The following is a 22,058-nucleotide window of genomic DNA, read 5'->3' as shown; positions in this document are numbered from 1 at the left end:
AAACATCATTTTAATTTTTTCTAGTCTTTCTTCAGTGGGTGCACAAGTGGAGATCTTTTTATCTTAATATATAATACATTTTACATGCGTACACACTGCAGCTCTGTTGTGCTTTTTACCTTAACGTTATGGAAGTACTTCTTGACATGAAAAGTTCAGTTCTTAGTTGCCATGTATTTCTAACATGTTAGATTTCATATAATTGTCTACAAAATATATAAAACATCAGTATGTGTCAAAAGGCAGTAATTGAAAAAAAAGGAGTATGTCCTTTGACAGAAGAATGTTATTTTTGCAAATGCTTAGCGGTAACCCGCCCTTCACAAACCTAGAAGGGAGACCTTGGAATCAGGAAAAACTTGTAAAACCTACTTCATTTTAATCTCATAGCAAAAACAAACAAAAGAAGGAACTGAGTCTAATTGCCCAGAGAAACTCTACATTACAAAATAAACACTTTAATATTACATGTCTGGCTATATCCTACAATGCAGTAGGGCTAATCCTCCTGTCCTCTCTATACTACAATCCAGACCCTATTAAAACAGACATAACTAAACCCATGGGGGAGGCGGGGCCAAAGCCTTCTCATTTCTGAGGGTGCTAATCTGAAGTTCCTTCCCTCTTGATACTATCCACCCATTTTGGCAGAACATTTGTGTAAAACCGCGGTTTCACATATGGACTCCGAAGTCACCCATCTGGCTCCACCTACCTTAATTTTGGGGTTGAAAATGTCACAGAACAAATGTTATCTCCCACGATTCGAGTAGCAAACGGGATCCAACAGCATCATTTAGTTGGTCTAAACTGCTTTAATAGTATCAGGGCCCTGCTCCTGTATTTCTCCCCATGTAAAATGGATTTATCAGTATTTTATATATGTGTGTGTATGTACATATACATATATATGAACACATTTATCTTCCCTTTAATGAGCTTTTTGAAAATTGTGTTTTGATTTCATTTGGTTAATTCATCATTATAATGGCTCCAACGGAATGTGCGCATTCCAGCCGTGTGTCAACGTACTGTAAGGCCGTCTTACAGACTACTGGGCACACCGAACAACTGCTAAGAAGGGTGCCGACGAACTTTGAAATCACAGGCTGGGCACTGTTTCTTTTGGCCTCTGCCGCTTCACGTACTTCTCATCACGATCGGAGCACTGGTCCTCTGCCTGAGAACTTTGTACTGAAGCACAGCGAGGAACACTCGCAGGTACCTCCTGAGTGCAGGCACCCCCGGGAAGGGAACACGCCCTCGGCCGCAGCCCGCCTGGCCCGGGCCTTGGGTAACCTCGGTTCCGGGGCGGCGGCCAGAGTCCGCGGTGCCCTCCACTCGGCTGGCCCCCACCCTCCCGCGCGCGGCCCAGTGCACGCACGCCGGTTCCGCCGCCCGGGCGCTCCACAGCCGCGGCTCTGCTCTCCACCGCGCCGTCCCGCCCGCGCCCCCGGCCTCTAGGACGGTTCTCCAGCTCTTCCACAGCTTCTTTCCCATCCGGAGAATGGGTGACTCGGCCTCTAAGATCTTGAGTCCCGCGGAGGCCCTGCCGGGCCGGAAGGAGTCAATCACCGTAGCGGGTAAGGAACGCGGGCACGCGCAGAAGGCACGGACGCCGTGCGCACGCGCGTCGGGAAGAAAGCCTGGAGCTGGCCTCCCGCGGGTTGTTAGCCTGGGGTCTGCGCAGGCGCAGACGGGCGCTGGCCGGGGAGGAGCCGAGGGGCCGAGGGGCCGCTTCTCTTCCTTTGTTTAGTTTCTCCTGTCCTAAAACAGCATTGAACACCTTGACGGAATCTGGTATGTTAGTAGAATTCACCTAGATCGCAAATATCCCGGTGGCTCCACACTTTGGGCAGGAAGAGCGCTGGCCGATTCCGCCCGTCCGTACAGGTGTGCGCCTGTCGGTGCTGGCTCCGTGCCTCCCCTTTCCCTTTTGCACCCGCTGCTGGGTTGCCGGCCCCTGGCAGCGATGAAGCAATGGAACGATACCGAACGATGAAAGCTGCCGTTCTGGAATTGGGTTATTTGGAATTGAAGTGTTCTGGTTGCAGGGATTATCCCGAAGCTTCCATTATCCTCAAGAGTGCCCAGTTCCCCCCTTTGGCAGGAGATGCCCCCTGGCCCTGTGGTCCCGGGTCTGCCCGCGTGTTATCAGTCTTAAACTGGCGTCAGTTTTAGAGCTGTGCTTTCCAAAGTTAAACAATTTTCCAATCGCATGGCAATACTTTTGGAAAATGCTATGTAAACACAAAATGCTAGAGAAACAACCATGTGCTTGGACGCTCAGTAACGTTAAGCTACTCTAAACGTTTCAGAAGCTGAACTCAGTTTCTGTCGCAGACCCAGAGCAGTTAGCAGACAGCGCAGGTCCACCAACCTGAGCACTGTACCTTGAGAAGGATTACCTCGTGGTGTGCTCAATGTGGTCTCACCAATTTGTTTTAAACAAGCCCTCCATGTGATTCTAATGCACTTTATAGTTTGTATATCACTGCCTTAGAGCTGTTGGAGGATTACTTGGTGACCAATCTTTTATATTTGCCTCAAAGCTGAGATAAATCCTGCATTTAAAATTTCCTAGGAATTCTATTTTTCTTAGACAATTGGTGAGTATATATATATATATATGTATATATATATATATATATATATATATACACACACACACACACACACACACACACATGGGAGGAGGTCACAGAAAGGTCTGCATATCATACACAGTATGAGATTGGAAAAGGTAGAGGGTTTTTGGATTTGAGGCAGTTTGGAAACTGCTGCTGTGTGACACCATTTCTCATTCACCCACATTTGCAGTTCTGTCTCCCATCACTTCATCACTAGATCTAAAAGTTTATTTTATTTTTGACTCAGAGAATAAGTTTCAAAAAACAAATCCAGATTAACTTTGTCTCTAAACTATATAAACCAATTATCTAAACTTTATCTTAAAAATAGATTGTCTTTTACAAACCGGGATTCATAAAGGGATATTTAAAGGCACTGCTTTGTCAAGGCTGAACGTCCGGCTTGTACTCAACTTCCTCTTTACACACTGCTGTGTCTTCCGTATGCCGCTCCCGACATCTAAAAAACAAACACCCCAATAACTTGATCAGATTAAACTGGTTCAAGGTCACTATTGATGTAAATTTGGTTCTTTTATCCTAACCAAAGACTTCCCAATCAATCCCCCACTGTATAAATGACACTTTCGGTAAAAGATTAGCCAACATGATCAATGAGCCAATGATATTTTTTTCATATCCCCTTAGTAACTCTTCACTGCAAAACCTCAGGACCTGGTTCTCTTCCAGGCCCTTCCGTCTTTTCATATAGCTGTGACTACATCTCTGTATCTGGACCATTGAACTGCTTTTTCTGGGGGAGGACCAAGACTACAATGTTTGTGTCTTTATTGTTCAACTACCCACAATTGTGGCCTTTGCAGTCTCCACTCTCCTACTTCTGGTACTTCTCCTGCCTTCACAGGTTGCTGAAGGTCCCGAGTGGCTCCAGAAATAAGCAGTGTTACTTCTGTGGTGGGTTTTGGTGGCTGTAAGCGTGAAGCCTATGGATGTAATATCATTATTTTGAAAGTTAAACTCTACCAAACCTCCAGTCTGTTTAACGGCTCTTCACCTCTCTGTATTATCTCTATGTATACGTGCTGTTACTTGCACCCTGACTCAAAAGTTGTGTGACAAAAGCATCCCCATTTGATTCTGGAAGGTGAGGCCTGTCTGTTTTTTTTGCATCTTTGGTGCAGCCCAGTACCAGGTGTGTACCATTACCACGTGCTTTTGGTGTGTAGGGTTATTATCTTAGCTTTGATCCTACCTTTTTTGGTATTCTTAAGGAAACTTACATGTAGCCAAGTAGTAGACTTCTACTTTGTGAGAAGGTAAGATTCAATCTTTCAAACTTCTTTAATGTTTAATTTCTCCCAGGCTACCAAAAATGGGTCAAAACATGCATAGGCCTATTTTGGGTGATTGGTTAAGACTGTAACCTGGGCTGGAGTGTCTGATTTGAGGCACACTCTTCAGGATGGTGATGTGTTCTGGAAAGGGGCTGGTTTGCAGAGCATATAGCAGTTTGTCTGGTCCGATAAGTGGGGGTGGCCTGGCTGTGCTTCAGTGCTGCCTATAAAGCAATACTCTTGAGTATTTTGGTGAGGAAAAGGGGGAATTCATGCTCGTTGAGCTGAATTGTGGGCAGTTAATTGCTAGATATAGGCAGGATGGGGAAGGCTTGTAAATAAAACCTCAGAGCACCTTCTATGTTGTTAAAATGTAAGTTTATTACAGTTAGAACCGATCTTATTTCCAGTGTATTCATTAGTATAAAAGCCCAGCTTTAATTTTATGTGGTAACTTTTTTTGGAAACATTACTAATATTTTTTATCAGGTGTTTGGGATTTGGAGATATTCAAGATAACATTGATCGATCCTATTTAATTTCTACTCTCTTGCCTTGATATTCTTAGTGTTTTCTGATTTTAACTACTGTGCTGCCTTTTTGGGGATAGAGAGAGATGTAGAACACCTGTTAAGTATACTCTTAAGAACTTTAAATATAAATCGAAGAAAGTATAACAATATGAATAATGGAAAAGATGGCTCTTCGAAAAATAATTGAACTGACAATAACATTTACAAACTATTATTAATAATGGAAAAAAGGAAGAAAGTATAAATACAAAAAATAAGTGAGAGGGGGAGTATAAAAATAGGAAATTTAAAGAATCACAAGCCTACTCAACTTTTTGACAATAAATTTGAAAATTTGGATGGAATAGATAATTTTTAGGAAAATTCAGTTGACCCAAACTGACCCCAGAACAAGGGAGAAAAATCTAAACAGATGGATTTTTCTAGAAGAAATTAAGTTGCCATAGTTGCCTCTTCCCAAAATATTAGGTCCAGACAATTTTATAGAGGATTTCTGCTAAATATTTAAAGAGCAGATAATTCCAATAGTATTTAAACTGAAAGGATTGTCAAATTCTTTCTTAAGAAGCAAATATCGTGTTGAAACCAAACCTTATAAAGATTAACAAAAATGAAAACTACAGACCAGCCTTAGGTATGAATACTGATGAATATTAAACTGGGAAATAAATATGAGTAAAGAGAATCCAGCAATGGAATTTAGTTCCAGAATGCAAAGATGGGTCCATATTAGGAAATCTATTAATATAATTCATCATTAATTGATCCAAGGAGAGAAATGATAGGACTGTCTTCTGAGATGCTGAAAATTTGTGTGACCTAATTTAACAACCATTCTTGACACAAACACTCATAGATGGCAACTTCTTTAACAAGATAAAATAAAATCTATTTCAGCCCAAAGGCCAACATCATGCTTATTGTAGAAACATTACAGAGCCCTACTAGAGTCCCAATCAGGAAAGAATGTGGAGGCGGTCTACTCTTACTCAGCCTATTAGCAGGTGTGCACCATTACTAAACACTTTTGTTGTTACAGATTATTGTCTTAGCTTTAATCTTACCTTTTCTGTATTCTTAAGAAAATTTCCATCCTTCTGTAAACTGTGGCCTAGTAGATTTCTACTTTGCAAGAAGGTGAGAGCCAAACCTTCAGACTTCTGTAATGTGTGACTTTGCTGCTGCCTGAAGTGGACCAAAGCATGACTAGGTGATTGGTTATTATCTGCCATTGTGTCCTAGGTGCCATCCAATGCAGTTGGACAAGAAAAGGCGGTTAGAGATGTACAAATTGGAAAAGAGAAAGCAAAACTAATACCGTTGGCAGATGATGAGATTATATACCTGGGAAATCCAGGAGAATTTAATAAGGTATCAGGGTGTATACTTGAAGAAACCGATAGCTTTACTCTATATAAACAACTTATCAGAAAACCTAATGGAAGGAAACACCCCATTTGAAACCAAAAAACTTAAAATTTAGGAATAAACTTGGCAGGAATAAACTTATGTGAAGAAAACCTAAAACACTATTGAAGGGCACAAAAGAAGACTTGAGCAAATGGCAAGACATACTAAGTGCTTTGATAGGAAGATGGAACAGAAACCACATATCAGTTCTCCCTGCTAGTTTATAAAGATAACATGGTTTCATTAAAAATACTCATGATATTTTGTTTTGTTCTGTAACTAACTAAAAAATTCATATAGAAAAATAAATAAGGATAGTTATAGTAACTGACTATAAAAAAAGAGCAAAGAGAGACAGCTAGCCCTGCCAGATGATAAAAATAAAGCCTAATAACTTAAACAGTGTGGGTATTGGTCTACGAGTACAGAATAGAATAGAACTGGTCAATGGAAAGAATAGAAAGATCAGAAATTCTTAAATATATATGGCAATGTAGCATATGGTAAATCAGTGATGTCTCAAATCAGTGGGGAGAGGTTGGAGTATTCAATAAATGGTTATGGGTATCCACATGGAAAAAACCAAAAACCAAAAGCAAAGTGGATCTGTACTTCGCATCTCAAATCATGAGAAATTCCAGATGGGTACATGATGATCATAGCTCATGCTTACTATCTGTCAGGCACTGTAGTAATTACTTTACATTTACTAATACATTTAATCCTCACAATAACCTGATGAGGTAGTAACCGTTATTATGCCCATCTGTAGATGTGGAAACTGAGGCCCATAGAGGTTCGGTGACTTACCTGAGGTCCTATAGCTGATAAGTGATGGAGCTTGGATATGTACATAGGCAGTTTGACTCTGGAGTTTGTGATCTTAACCACTATTCTGTCTTTCCATTAGTTAAATGTAAAAAAAGAGGAATTTAAGTATGGGAGGGAGAATTCCTTTATAATCTTAGGGTGAAGAAAGCCTTCAACTATGATTTGAAAATCAGACTTATAAGTTATCGATAACATCAAAATAATAAATCTTCTGCATGACAGAAATTACCATAAGCAAATCCAAAAGACAAACTGGGGTAAATATCTACAACTCATGTCCTAGGTGAAGGTCTAATATCTTCACTATCCAAGAAGCTCCTAGAAATTAAGCATCAACACTAACATTCATTAAAAACTAGACAAAGGTTATGAATGGACATTTTATAGAAAAGGAAGTACAGTTGGCTCTTAAACATATAAAAAGATGCTCAACTGTACTCACAATGAGGAGAATGCAAATGCTATTTTCCATTTTTCAGATTGGCAAAAACCCAGAACTTTGACGATACGCTGCTGGTAAATTCTTAAGGAAAAAGGCATTCTTGTGCATTGCTGGTGAGGGTAAAAAATTGGCTCAACTCTTTAGGAGGGCAATTTGGCAATATCATAAAAAATTTAAATGCATATGCCCTTTGACCTAGGAATTCAGTTTCTGGGAATTTATCCCACAGATACTCTGGCATGCATGCCAAATGATGACTGTCCCAGGTTATTCACTGCAGCTTTGTTTTCAGCGGCCAAAGATGGGAAACAACCCAAATGCCCATCAGAAGAAGCTAGTGAAATAAGTTATGTTTCGCTCTTAACAATGGAATATGCAGCTGTTAAAGAGAACATGGAAAATCTATATGAATGGGTATGGAGAGATTGCCAAGATAGAGTGCTGAGTGAAAAAAAGCAAGGTCGGAACAGTGTTATGTAGTATGTTAATTTTTGTGTGAACAGAGAGGAAAAATAACAATGTGCATGCACAAAGCAACTTTGAAAGGAAAGCTAAGAAACTGACAGCTGGGGAAGGACTAGGCAGTGAGCTGAAGACGGATGGGGAGGCACAAGTGGGAGCTTTACTCCATGCTTTTGTACAACTTTGATTCTTGTAATGGGATTGCATTATTGAATTAAATAACTCTGCTTAGAAGATGATCTCTCTCTGCTGTTTTAGTCTAATTGACCACCTTTCTATCATCTTTTGTCACTCCTATTTCAAGCTCTTTTTTTTTTCTTTAATTTTGCTCTCTTTTTCTTGTCAAGTAGGTCTTTTTTCTTCTCCAACTTGCTTTTGTAATCAAAATCTACATTTCGGCATGATTTAAAAATCTAAATTTAGAGGGTGAAATTGGAATAAGTTAATCCAAGTCATTTTACATTTCATAAATATTCATTTTTATTGAAGCATCAATTGTGGTGGCATCATTTATACAAAGAAAAGATCTTTGGGGACAGATTCCTTCCACTATTATGTAGAAGGCATTATGTGTATTTCTTTTATTTTGAGTGATGTACATAGACTTTTAAAGGAAAATGATAGAAAACAATTTTCCTTTTAGAAAAATTTTCCCCAATGTGTGATTAATTTCTAAATTGTAGGGCACAGAACTATTATGTGTCCTCTTTGCATCCTGTCTAAAGCTCTTAATTCTGCCCTCTGTTTCAGACTGAATGTTTCCCTGAAGTCCCCGAGATAGGGCATGCCATACCTCCTACGATCTGATCACAGCCTTTCTTCCCACTGTACCCCCACAGAACCCCATCTTCTGGCTCATGCGATTGCTCATGTGATTCTACCCAAGTGGGTTCTACACTCCAGTCTTTTCATTTAATCATTCATTAAATGTTTATTAAATGCCTCCTTTGGTAAAATACTATGTTTCCATGTATCCTTATCCTATCTCTTCCTCAGAACTTGCTCTGCTTGAATTCTGTTTCTCCCATAAACCCATTCCTCTCCTCTCCAACCTAAGTCATCCCTTTCTTTTATACTGGACAAAGAAGTATGCACAGCTGACCCTTGAACAATACAGGGGCTAGGGGTGCTGAACCCCCATGCAGTTGAAGATCCACATAGAACTTTTGGCTTCCTAAAAACTTAACTACTAATAGCCTACTGTTGACCAGAAGCTTTACTGATAGCATAAACAGTTGATTAACACCCATCTTGTGTGTTATATGTATTATATATTCTTATAATAAAGTAAGCTAGAGAAAAGGAAATGGTTTTTCAAATTGTCACAAATACTCCCAAATTTTCCTATATATTTATTGAAAAATTCCACATACAAGTGAACTTGTACAGTTTAAACCCGTGTTGTTCAAGGGTCAGCTATCCTGTTCTCTGAGTCCTTCTGTTGGGTCTGGTATTGTTATTTAGATGTTGTGTTTCTACCAAATTGTTAAATCTATGTCTTAGCTTCCCATATGAAGGTGATAACATGGAAAACCCAGAAGGATGGCTGGCTGGAGGGAGGGGCCACATTTCACTCTTTGATACTTATTTTATTTTCTACTTTCTAGCACTTCACAAGGGTACTCCCTACATCAGGCACTCAGTAATGGTTTGTGGATACCAGGCAAACTGGTAAATGACTGAAAATGGAGAGACCAGAAAGGTGGTCTTTTTGTGTGAGCATCATGTGATCCATGTGACATAAAGCTGACCTGTGGTCCATGGGGTATGGACTCTAAATTGTTTTTCCACTAGTGGTAGATTTGTGCTGATCTCAGTCTTCTCAATCATCTGTGACCAGTGGTAAGCTTTTCTACTAGCCAGGGTAAATGATAGGGTCCCTGTCTTTAAATCCCTGAGCAGGGATTTGCTGGGAGTCTGCAGCAGTGGTGGGGAAAGAGGCATCATGCCCAGCACACTGGTGGTGGGCCCTGGCCCACTGCCTTCGGGATCAGCCGTCATGGCCAGCCCCTGCCTCACAGGTGGAGGGAGGAGAGCCCGGAAAGCTGAGCCAAAGAGGAAGCTGGTTGGGGGAGGCGTCGTCAGCCTGTGGCTTGGGCCCCAAGGCACAGCTGCCTTCAGGCCCTCAACAAGGACCAGCACGGAAGTCGCTTTGCTGAGCTTGGTCTGGCTTCTTCACTGACCCCAGGGGCCTGCCAACCATCACCCCTGCTGCCCTGGCAGACGGCCAGGCCCCTTTCCATCCAGCAGCTCCCGTGCTGTGTCAGCCCAAACCACTGAGCTCAGCTGACATACGAAATACTGAATTCTACAGGAGATGCTTTCAGGGCGTCAGTGTGATGAATACAAGTTGTGGACCTTTTATATCCTAATCTTTCAAATTCTTCCATGATAAGTTCCCAGTTTGCATCCCATGTGAAAATGTAACACTAGACTGCAAACTCCTGAAGGGCAGGAATCTTACTCTTTGTGCCTGGAACACGATAGGCTGACAATAAATATCTGTTGAATGACTATAGCATATTACGTTGTGAGCTCTTTGAGGAGAGGCAGGCCCCTCTGAGCAGTATCATACCTAGTGGACATACATCTATTATGTATTATGGCACATAATAGTAAATCTTTGAATGAGTAATGGAGAGGAAAGCAATGTCTTGAAGAAGACAGGAAGGGTAGGGGCTTGGGGCCTCAGGATTGCTGTTGTTGCTCATTTCCTTGTTAACGTTTTTTACTGTCCTACCAGGAAACTTTGTTAGCTGGGCAGAATGTCCGCAGCCAAATGGAAATGTATGTAATAAGGAGTTGGCCACATTTGAAGAATGGGACGTCAGTCTGAAGTAGGCCAGCAACATGGCACAAGCATCATGATGAACTTTTCCTGCCCATGATTAAAAATGCCAAGAGATAAACAGTATAGTAAGAACAGGAGGGACTCCATCTTAAGGCTAAGATTCCATTTTAAAAACCAGGGAGTTAGGAGGTAAGATCCCTAACATTCTTTGGTAATCAGATAATAATCCACCCTGGCTTAAGGCAGGACAAGCAGTCTTGATATGTTCCCAGTGCTTGAGGGTAGCCACTACCTTGGAGAGGAATAAATTCTTTGTGTTAAGTTTATCTTAACAGAATTATCTAGAGGACTGACTGTGGATGGTAAGAATGTCTCTCCCATAGAGAGACATCATGAGACCACAAGTCAAGCTTATGTCCAACAACCCCCACCACAGCCCTTTGCCCTGTTCTTGGGAACCTTAAAAGACAGAATCCTAAGCCCTTAAGTGCGCCTCCTCTCTGAGGTTGCCTGTGCTCCCCTTTCCTCAAATGTGTACTTTTAAAATAAAGCTGCCATAGTGCCCATCTTATTGCATTCTGTCTCTGTACTTTTCCAGGGGTTAGCATCTTTATCACTTTGCTATTTCATTCTGTTTTCCAGACTTAAGCAAAAGTCTTCATTCTGTCTCTGTTCTACTCCAGATAAGTAGGGAAGGGCTACTGAGATTTCTGATTTAGGCTTGCAAGTTCCTGTCACCTGGATGACCCGAACAGGACTGCAGCTGTGCGATCATGCTCTTTAGGAGCCTGCCCGCACCCAAATCTCCTTTCTTTGCCCTTGGGAAGTTCACAGAACATAATCTCACTCCATCCAGTGCTCTGCGGCTCCCCCAAATCCTGGGGTGGTGGGGGCTTTGTCCCCATGCCATGCAGATCCCAGTGGGCACTGGACACCAGGTGACCCGGGCTTTAGGAGTTGGCAAGGGATTTGCCCCATGCCAAGCAGAAGTTCAGTGAGCTTCCCTTTCCCTTCTCTGCTCTTCCTTGCTCTCTGTTGCCTACAAAGCAGCTGCCATTCCCTGCTAGTCTCACTTTCATGAATTCCTTCCTTACCTGTCCAACCTGTTCAAGAATTCTTTCTCATCCAAAGTCAAGAACCCTCCCTAGTCCAGGTTGAGGTTTCACCTAGTGTGCAGGGAGAGACCTCCCCAGACACACTGCCTGGCAACAAGTCCACCCTGTCCCATGATGGCAGATTCTTTACCTGCCACTTCTCTTTCCTGTAGTTCAGACTATCAGCCCAGGCTTGGCTGCCCAGAGCTGTTTCTGCCATGCTGCCCAGAGCTTCAGTCATATCAGACTTCTGGTGGGCCATGAGTTTGCCAACTTCTAGCAGATCAATCCTTTTAACTCAGATCCATCTCTGTGCCAAATTTTAGAGATGTAAGAGGTTGGGAGTATCTGACAAGGGTCTTATATTTGAATAAGTGGAATTTGCATTTGCTGGCACTGCCCCCTTCATTGCCCTCATTTTACTGTTTTACTCTTTCTACCCTTCTTCTCATGGTTGGCTAGCTTCTTTCCAACCACTCTCATCTGTGGATCGTTCCTGAAATATAGATCTCATGCTGCACAAGTTCAACTTTTCAATTTCCAAATATTTCCAGGATGTGTGTGTCCTTTCAGAACCCCTAACCTCAGTTCTAAAACCAAATATACCACTTCCCCTTCTAAACACTGGATACATGTTTAATCTCCCCATTTCTGTGCACTACTCTGCTCTCAAGTCCCCCAAACCTTAGCCACATTCATCTTTGATCCTTGCCTCTGTATTTAATACATCTGTCCTCCAATTACCTTGATTGTTCCTTGGCTTCTGTATTAGTCAGTGTTCTCCAGAGAAACAGAACCAATAGTTTATACACAGATGTATATAGAAAGAGATTTATTATGAGGGACTGGCTCGCATGACAGTGGAGGCTGTGAAGTCCAAGATCTGCCCTCTGCAAGCTAGAGAAGCAGGAGAGCTGGTGGTGTGGGCCCAGGCCAGCCCTGAAGGCCTGAGCATCAGCGGAGCCCATGGCGTACGTCCCTAAGGCCCAAGAGCCAGCAGCTTCTGAGGGAAGAGGAGACGGATGGTCCCGATCAAACAGAGAGACTGAATTCACCCCTTCCATCACCTTTTTGCTCAAATCTGATCAGATGGGATCCACCCCTCCCCCGGAACACTGGGGAGGGCTGTCTTCTTTACTCAGTTTACCGATTCAAATCCTAATCTCTTCCAGAAGCACCTTGGAAGACTCACAGACACACCCAGAAATAATGTTTCACCAGCTGTCTGGGCATCCCTTAGCTCAGTCAAGTTAACGCATACAATTAACATTTTCTTCAGTCTCTGCCTTCACTCTCCCCAGTCTGTGGTGAACCCCACTATCAGACATATGTTCAAACCTCAAATTTCATTCTTATCACTGCTTAGGAAATAATCTGTGTGATCTGTGTGATGACCTTCTCATCCTGGAGTTTGACACTTTCTGGAATTTGCTGCCACCCTCCGTGTCCCAGATCTCTGCCTCCACCCCTGAAGCTCTCTCCTGCACTTAGTTCCTTCCTCCCAGGATGCTTGCTGGCTTCTTCACAGCGCACGTAAATCTGCCTGGGTCTTTCAAGGCCAGACTCGGCTCTCCTTCCGTGCTGCCCCTCGGGGGCTCCCAGCTTAGACTGTTCGTGGAGCTAGAGGTGGAGTCAGGGCTTAGGGGCCCATTTTGCACTTCTGTTCCAGTGCATCCCTGAGGGAGGTGAAAGTTGAGTTGCCTTAGTATATTTGGAGCTCACCGATTGCTGTTTTTCTTCAGTAGTTTAGGCTGGTTACGATGCCCTGATGGCATGGCCAGAGGTCTTGGATTACGATGGCTGAGCCACTCGGTCTTCTGGTAACTTCCTTTTGGATATCCTATAAAAATATTCTTCCCGCTTGGTGAGGTACTCATCTCCTTTGACTCATGATGATGTTAAAAGATAAACTGAGGCCAATGAAGACTTTTAAGAGTTTGAATGAAAATCTATTTGAATTGGGCAGCATTCAGTCTAGCAGATGGAAAGGAGTTCTGAGTAACTCTACACCGTGAAAGGCTTTTATAGACAGAAGGGAGCGGCAACATGGAGGTTATACTAGGCAAAAAAGTGGGTTGGTTATGGCAAGGTCACTGTCCTTTAGGGGATGATGGGTCTGTCGGGCAGACTACCTTCCTAGTGCTGATCAGGTGATTCCTGAATAACCGGTTTAAGTTTTCATTTCTGGCATTGCCAGAACTCACTAATAGTTATGCCTTGGTTTGGTGATGGGGGGCTTAGCATAGCAGCTCCATTTCAGGCCCGTTGTCTTGTTTTATTTTTACTTTTTCAAAACAATTCCAAATGCTTGATTTTACCTTGATCAGAGACTACCATATCCTCTCAATCAGCTGGGACCTCTTCTGTAAGCTGGGTCTCTTACGAAATGTCAGACAAGGTTATTGCCCTTCCTAGAGAAAGGCATGGTTCCTTATATTTCGGTAGGATGTTTGTATCATTTTCTGTGAGCATTATCTACAGTGTTTCTCAGCAGGGTATATTTATGATCCACTAGCTTATTGAGTAAGTATATTAAATTTGCATTATAGCAAAGACTGGTAATTGGAAAGACTGAAAGTGGAAGAAATGCCGAGTTACAATATGTTTCGATGAATACATTATCATTACATTAAAAAAAATGAAGAATAAAATTTAGAAACATTGAATATCTTCCCAGGGCATGTATATAAAATGAATTCTTTTGAAAATGTTACCATGGTAAGGAAATAACATTAATGTTGAATTTTCCTCTGTAATTTTTTTGTACTTTGTCTTTGAATTTTTTTTTTTCCTTTTTTAATCTGTAGATTACTGTTAGGTAATTTATAGTTTGCTTAGGTCAATTACAGTGTGAAAAATTAAAAAGCGTTGTTCACACGAGGCCAAAAATTATTCTTTGGCTAACCGAAAATCATTTGATATTTGAACAGATTTTACCCAAAAGGCTAGAGTCATGAAAATGAAATACTATGAGGGAATTCATAGCTCTCCAGCTGGAGAAAAGTGAAACCTACAGTAAAAAATCTTGAATGTACTATAGTTAGCAGATGAAAAGAAAGCCATGTTAGACTTAGCAGAATGGAGTAGCCGGCTGTCAAATAGAGCCCTGGAGAAAACACCGTGTTGCTGAAAACCTCCATTCCTTCTCTTCTTCAGAACCAATTCATAAAGAGCTACGTCATCTAGCAGTGAGCCCTCTGCAGCAACTCCTGCTCGTCCCTGGAGCTGCTAGCCAGCCACTTAGAATTCCTCACACACTGAGACGTGTGCACTGGCATGACGAGGCGCCCCCACACAGGGCTGCAGCGGGCCTGATAACAGCCCCAGCTCCTGGGGTCTCTCCTTGCCAATCAGAGGCAGGTTGCTGGGAAAGTGCCTACATCCAAGCGCAGAAACTGCACCCAGCTGCCTCTGAACGCCAAAGATGTTCGAGGAGTCCTTTACAGCGCACTTTTAAGAAATTAAGAATATATTTTTTCTTCTTTGAGATTGTGCTCATACTACAAATCTCTGTGGATTTATTTCAATAAGTAGGATAAAAGAGGATAATTATTTTCTGGTGAAAATTAGGAGTTGGATGCGTAAGATGATGTGGCTGTTTGCTGCAGTAGTTTTTGGGAAGCTCACACCCAATGTAAGGAATAAACTATGTAACTTTAAATAGGAATTTCCAGGGGCAAGGTTTGATTCAAGGGATTTCTGTTAATCTAGTGATGGAACTTAAGCCTTAACTATTTTATTTCATTAAAAACAACCTGTTTTTCTTAGGATAAGAATATTTGTTCAAGATCTGAAGCCCAGGCTTCATATTATGTATATCTTTGCTTTGGAACTTGTAGGATGGTTGACAAAGTTGTTATAATTTTTAAAGCGAGGTTTCTCTGTTATTTATTCCATATGTATTAAACTAGAAAGCCAGGTGGTCTTTGCACTCAGTCCTTGTTCTTCGACCCAGGGAGTCTGGTGGTAGGCTCATCTCATGCCCCCAAGCGGGCTGGTCCTACACAGTTTATGCAAGGTGGCTTCTTCTGGCTTTAAGACCTTTATTACTTATATCCTAGACTTTTATTCAAACTTTTGCTCAAAGTGTATTATCTGCAAATTTTTATTTTGCCCCCGACCCCTAACTTCCCAAGTAACCAATGTTTAAAACTGTGAGAGCATTCTTTAGTAGTTTTTTCCATATTCATAAAATCACACACAAACACACGGTATTTATTGTTGGCGTTTTATAAAAATGGATCAGCTTATATTCTCTGCACCTCACTTGTCTCAATATTACCTAATGGAAATATCTCCAAGGCAGCTGGTATATCTTAAAGTATTCTTTTTAAGAAAGGTTAATAGGCTTAATTTTTTTTTTTTAGCAGTTTTAGGTTTACGGAAAAATTCCGTGGCAAGTACAGAGTTCCCATATAAACCTGTCCCAGCCAACCAAGTTTCCCCTATAATTAACATTTTGCATTGGTGTGGTACATTTGTTATAATTGATGAGTCAGTATCAGTACATTATTTTTAACTAAGTCTGTAGTTTACTTTAGGGCTCATTCTTTCTGTTGTGTGTTCTGCAGGTTTTGACAAATGTGTTATGTGTATTGTACACCAGGACAGTATCATACAGAATAGCTTCACGGCCTCACCTGTTCATCCCTCCCTCCCGGCTGAAGCCCTTGCAGTAACGGATCTTTTTACTGTCTCCATAGTTTTGCTTTATCAGAAATGCCTTGAAGTTGGAATCATTTGCTATGTGGCCTTTTCAGATTGTCTTCTTTCAGTGAGCAATATGTATTTATGGTTCCTTTATATTTTGATGGCTCATTTCTTTTAATGCTGAATAATATTCCATTTTTTGGATGTACCACAGTTTGTATTGCTGAAGAACATCTTGGCTGCTTCCAAGTTTTGGCAATTATGAGTAAACCTACTATAAACATGCTTGTACAGGTTTTTGTTTAGACGTGAGTTTTCAGCCTCTTTGGGTAAATACCAAAGAGCATGATTGCTTTGTCCTATGGTAAGAATATGTTTAGTTTTGTAAGAAACTGCCAAACTGTTTCAAAGTGGTATTTTCACCAGCAGTGAATGAAAGTTCTTGTTGCTTTACATCCTTATCAGCATTTGGTGGCAAAAAGTGTTTTGGATTTTAGCCATTCTAATAAATATGTAGTAGTATCTTATTATTGTTTTAATTTGAAATTCTCTAATGATATATGATGATGAAAATCTTTTCACATGAAAATATACCACCTGTGTATCTTTGGTGAAGTGTCTGCTCATGTCTTTTGTCCATTTTTTATATTAGAACTCTTGTTTTCTTATGGTAGGGTTTTAAGAGTTCTTCCTTTAAGAGTTCTGTATTTTGGATAGCCATCTTTTATCAGATACCTTTGCAAGTATTTTGTCTGTCTTCTTATACTCTTGATAGTGTCTTTTGTAGAGCAGACATTTTAAATTTTAATGAAGTCCAACTTACAAATTCTTCTTTCAGAGATCACATTTGTGGTGTAGTATCCAAAAAGTCATTGCCAAACATAAGTTCACTTAAATTTTCTCCTTTGTTATTTTCTAGAAGTTTTATATGTTTACATTTTAAATTCTGAGTTAATCCTTGTGAAAGAGATAAGATCTGAATCTAGATTAATTTTTCTTCTTTGCATGTGGACATCCAGGTGTTCTAGCACCATTTTCTGAAGAGTGTCTTTGCTCCATTACATTGCCTTTGTTCTTTTGTTAAAGGTGGTTGACTGTATCTGTGTGTGTATATTTCTGGGCTCTATTCTGTTCCATTAATTCATTTGTCTGTTGTTTTTATTCACTAAAACCACACTGTCTTGATGATGGTAGCTTATAGTAAGTCTTGAAGTTCAGTAGCGTCCGTCTCCCCACTTTGTTCTTCTTCAATAGTATGCAGGCAAGTCTCGCTTTTTTTTCTCTCTACATAAACTTTAGGATCAGTAAATTCCTTTAACCAATTCCATCTCCCCACAAGTGATATCTTATATTACTTGATGTTATTTTTTGCATATTGACAAGGATCAGCTTGTCAATATGCATAAAATAACTTACTGGGATTTTGACTGACATTGTGTTGAGTCTCTATGTCAAGTTGGAAAGACCTGACATCTTAACAATATATGGCCTTTGACGCTTGCCAGTGCATTTGGATTGGCTTCTAGATACAGCTTGACAGCCAGGTTACAGTATAGTTTGCTCTGAGAACTTAAAGATCAGTTTGCATCTAGAGCTATGATGATGAACTGGACAAAAAAGTTTATCTGTGTGCATGAAATCTTTCTCCATTTATTTAGATATTCTTTGATTTCTTTCATCAGAGTTTTGTACTTTTCCTCCTATAGGCCTTATACATATTTTGCTAGAAATTTTAACTAATTATTTAATTATTTTTGGTACTGATGTAAATAGTATGCTTTTTAATTCAAATTCCAGTGCATTTCTGGCATATAAGAAAGCAGTTAACTTTTGTATATGAACCTTGTACCCTGTAATTTTGCTATAACCACTTATTAGTTCTAGGAGTTTTTTGTTGTTGATTCTTTATGGCTTTCTACATAAACAATCATGTCTTCTATGAACAAAGACAGTTTTCTTTCTTTCTCCCTAATCTGTAGCTCTTCTATTTGCTTTTCTTCTGTTATTGCATTAACTAGTACTTCTAGGACAGTGTCAAATAGTAGTGGTGAGAGGGGGACATCCTTCCTTTGTTCCTCATCTTAGTGGGAAATCGTCTAGATCGTTATCATGAACCCTAATGTTCGTGTAGGTTCTTTTGTACATGTGCTTTATCATGTTGTGGAAATTCCCTTCTATCTCTAGTTTGCTAAGTGTTAATATATTGTTTTTAATGGCTGTATAATATGTCATGGTATGTATATGCCACAGTTTATTAAAACAAAAAGCTAACATCTTTATCAGTTATTAAGTGTTTGGTTCCAGTGGTACTAGATATATATTAATCATGATATATTATAAATATATAGTGAGCACTTATGAATAACTTCCTTGTAAATCTAACCAAAGTTAATGCTAGGTTGTATAATATCTTGAAGGCAATTTAAGTAAAAACTTTGGATCAGCATGGAAAATGGAAGAATGTAGGTTCTATGATGATACATACTTTGGGGAGAAATCAGAGGTTCAAGTAGGCAGATGCTCACCCTCTTATCCATGAAGTACGTATGACTTCAGTGATCTCTAAAGAGTCCAGTGGGAGTGTTACATTCTAAAGCTGATGATTCTTTACAAGTAGTTACTATTTATTATGTTTTGCTTTTTCTAAGGGAGTCTTAAAATCTTTAGCTTTGGCAAGTTTATTGCTTTGGCTGAAAATGAGGAGCTGGATCAACAATTGCCTGTGTTGTTAAGTTAGGAATATGCTCTTTTGATCAGTGGAAGGTAAACCATTATGTTTGTGCTGATTGATTATTAATTGGTAAAGATACTATGTCCTGCGTATCTCTATACACATTTTGTTCTAGCTTGCTTGAGCTGCTCTCTCCAGAACATGCCTTTACTGATAACACCTCCTTTTCTTCTTTGCCAGCTTCCTTTTACCCAATTCCATCTCCCCACAAGTGATGTCTTCTCTTACTCGCCATTCCATTTTGATCCTCTTATCTTATGAACCTTTAGCATTTACCACTCATTTGACATGCAGTTATATTGTTTGAAGACATCTTGTGTTGTCTTACTGTTTATAATAGTGATTTAGTTTTAATATACGTATATGTTTTCTCTATAACTGCATTTTAAATTTATCAAGGGCTTATTTGTATCCCTCTGTACTATGCATGTATATGTTACACAATTATTAGCTAAATGAATGAAAGAATGATTGAGCTTATACTCTGTATAATACTGTGCTTGGAAGTTGTTCAATAAAATCCTTTTAGTATGGTGCAAATCAATAGATATTAATATTAATGAATCTCGATACATGGAAGCTCTGTTTTTAACTTACCTTCCAGCACAAATTATCCATCTTTAGAAATTTGATTATGACTGCTTATGTGAGCCCAGTGGCTGACTTTCCAAATAGTTATGAGAGGAGGTCTAAGCTCTTAGCCGATACATTACAATTCATATTTTAATATTTATGGAAGAGAAGTCTTTCTACAAATATGTAAAAATAACAGTGAGTGAAGGAAATGGCTCCCAGTATGACAGAAGAAAATATCTTTAAAACATCTGTAGTTATCTCCAGTTTCCCCAAGGTTGTGTTTACATAAAGAAGACATTGTTTTATGTTCTAGAATCAAGAGGTGATTTTATGATTTAACAAGTTCCACAAAGAACTTTTGTAAGGTTATTGGCGCCAGCATAACGACCACGGAGATCACACAGCAATATCAGCCCCTGGATTTATTGAGTTTGCTCTATTCCTTTAGTATCACTCATGTCTTTCTCCCGAGGGCTCCACTTTCCCCTCCTGACTTAATACCACGATATGGAAACTCATTTATGCTGCGTGCACAGTGCTGGCAAACGAATGCCTGCTTACTACTTACTTCTCGTTACGTCGGTGGGGACTCTTCATAGAGCTCTGCCTCCGTACAGACAGACGGCACTCAGAACCGTATTCTCTAGTGAGGGGCAAGCTGGGTGGGTGGGAAGCGCAGGCATTTCGTGTTCGGGAAGTAACTGTGAATTTCATGTGCTTACCACCTGTGACCTTGAACGAATTTGTGTCAGGTTTCTCATCTGTGAAATGGCAACAGTGGCATCTGCCTTAGATGGATGCTTCCAGGAGTAGATGAGGCAGTGGACAGGGAGTCCAGCATGGCACCTGGCTCCAGGCAGATGCACAGAATGTTTCTTTTGCAGGGTGTTGTGTCTACTGGGGATGTTGAGGGACAGCTTACTGCCGTGTTGCCCACGTTCTAGAAAATTGGCTGATGGCTATGTTTTAGCATGACAGTCACTGGAAGAGCTGCAGTGGAGGACAGCAAGGCTACCAAGCCACGGTCCCATTGTGACCTTGAATTCAAGGTACTTTCCCTTCCTGGCCAGCCTTCCTTTCGGAGGGCTTGGCTCCTGGACCCACCTGTCAGGCAGGGAGGTGGGCTGTTACTGAAGCCCATACTCCTCTCCCCTTTTGGGAAAGAGGCTCTTCCATATGACCGGGGCTGGCCAGCGTGGTTGTGCATCAGCTGCCATTTTCCTCACTGCCAAGAGCTGGCATCCTTCCTGCGTGCCCCACTCGAGTGTCTGTGTTGTTACTAATTTTTTGACTTTTAGGCTGATTCTTTAAAGGAATTAAACGCAACCAGTTTCTGTCAAGAACAGTAGCTTAGGAAATGAAACACAGAAAATAGTTTTTTGATTGAGGACTGACGCAAAGCCATAGTAGGAAAATGTAGTTACTGCTTCCCAATAAGTGCACTGTAACCTTTTTTTGGAGGGGGAGAAATGGGTGCCATGAAGACATCTGCAGTTTGGAAACTTCCTTTGCTCTCCCCCCACCCCCATTCTCAGCCAAGCGTGAGTGTCTGTCGAGGCGGGCTTACCCACAGGCCCGGTGCCCTAGGCCGTGGAGGTGGGGGCCCCTCGTCTGGAGCTGCTTGAGCGCCCCCCTCACTGCCCCTGCAGGGGCTGCCCCCACACTGCTGTGTGCCGGGGTGGGAGCCGACCTCTGGGTCCTCTCTAGAGACGGGAGCTGGGAGCTGTGCGCTCTAGAGCTCACGGGACCCGCAGTCGCTCTGGAGCTGCTGCTGCTCTGGAGAAGGACTGTTTTCACAGGGGAGGAGGGGGTTCCACGCAGGAGGCCGAGATGGCCCGGTCCTGGCTGCGTTCAAGGCTCGCAGCTGCTTCTGAGATCCCGCTGCCGTCCTGCCCCTCCTGCCGCCTCACTGTGCGACGCCGCCTGGGAATCTTTGAAACACAAACCGAGTTCTCCGTCTCTCTGGTTCTCTCTTTCTCTTTCCGCTTTGGCCAGTTCATGTTGGATTTTTGCCACTCGGAAGCAAACTAATAGAAGTGCCGTCCTTACCTTTAACTCTGGATTTGCCTTGAAGGGAAAATACAGGGGTATCAACCAGAAATTGGGCCAGTAGTCTCCAGCTTTCCACAGGCGCCACATGGAGAAGGCTGCAATTGAAAAGGCAAGAGGCCCTCCAGACATTTATATTGTTCAGTTTTTCACCACTGGTTTCAAAAACCCTGCCCCTGGTGGGGCTTCCTGCCACTTGGGTCCCTGGAAAGCCCACCAGGCTATAATGGCATGGAGGCTGCGGATTGGTGTCTGAAAGGCCTCGCCCACGGATGTGGAGCGTTCCTGTCCTCCCCCACGGCATGTGATACGTGCACATTTACATTGTAAGAACCAGATGAGTTGTAGAGACTGGCTCAGCAATTTGATCTGGGGCTTATGTCTTTTCTAGAAAAATAAGCATCTCTATTAAACTAACCACCGATTGTTGCATTCCTCACCAGAAGACAGAACACTTGTAGATGTGTATGTGTGAGCTCCTGGTGTGAACTAACTGCTTTGCTGTTTAGCCCAACTGTTACCAAGTACTGCATCAGAAAAGCTTTGCCTTTTTCCTTTTCCGAC

The 22,058-nt window shown here is 41.4% G+C and overlaps 1 protein-coding gene across 1 annotated transcript in view; it reads left to right on the top strand.

Moving 5' to 3' along the window:
- The first annotated feature begins 1,199 nt into the window (after window positions 1-1,199).
- MSRA (methionine sulfoxide reductase A) overlaps window positions 1,200-22,058 on the top strand; it is a 376,285-nt gene continuing 355,426 nt past the window's right edge. Inside the window, exon 1 of the mRNA XM_036888793.2 lies at window positions 1,200-1,583. Coding sequence (XP_036744688.2) covers window positions 1,508-1,583 — 76 coding nt within the window. The 5' untranslated portion in view covers window positions 1,200-1,507. The remainder of the gene's footprint in view (window positions 1,584-22,058) is intronic.

Source organism: Manis pentadactyla, chromosome 1 (genome assembly GCF_030020395.1).
Source record: "Manis pentadactyla isolate mManPen7 chromosome 1, mManPen7.hap1, whole genome shotgun sequence".
Taxonomy (NCBI): domain Eukaryota; kingdom Metazoa; phylum Chordata; class Mammalia; order Pholidota; family Manidae; genus Manis; species Manis pentadactyla.
The sequence above is the reverse complement of the archived record's forward strand: the minus strand, read 5'-3'. Positions and strand labels throughout refer to the sequence as shown.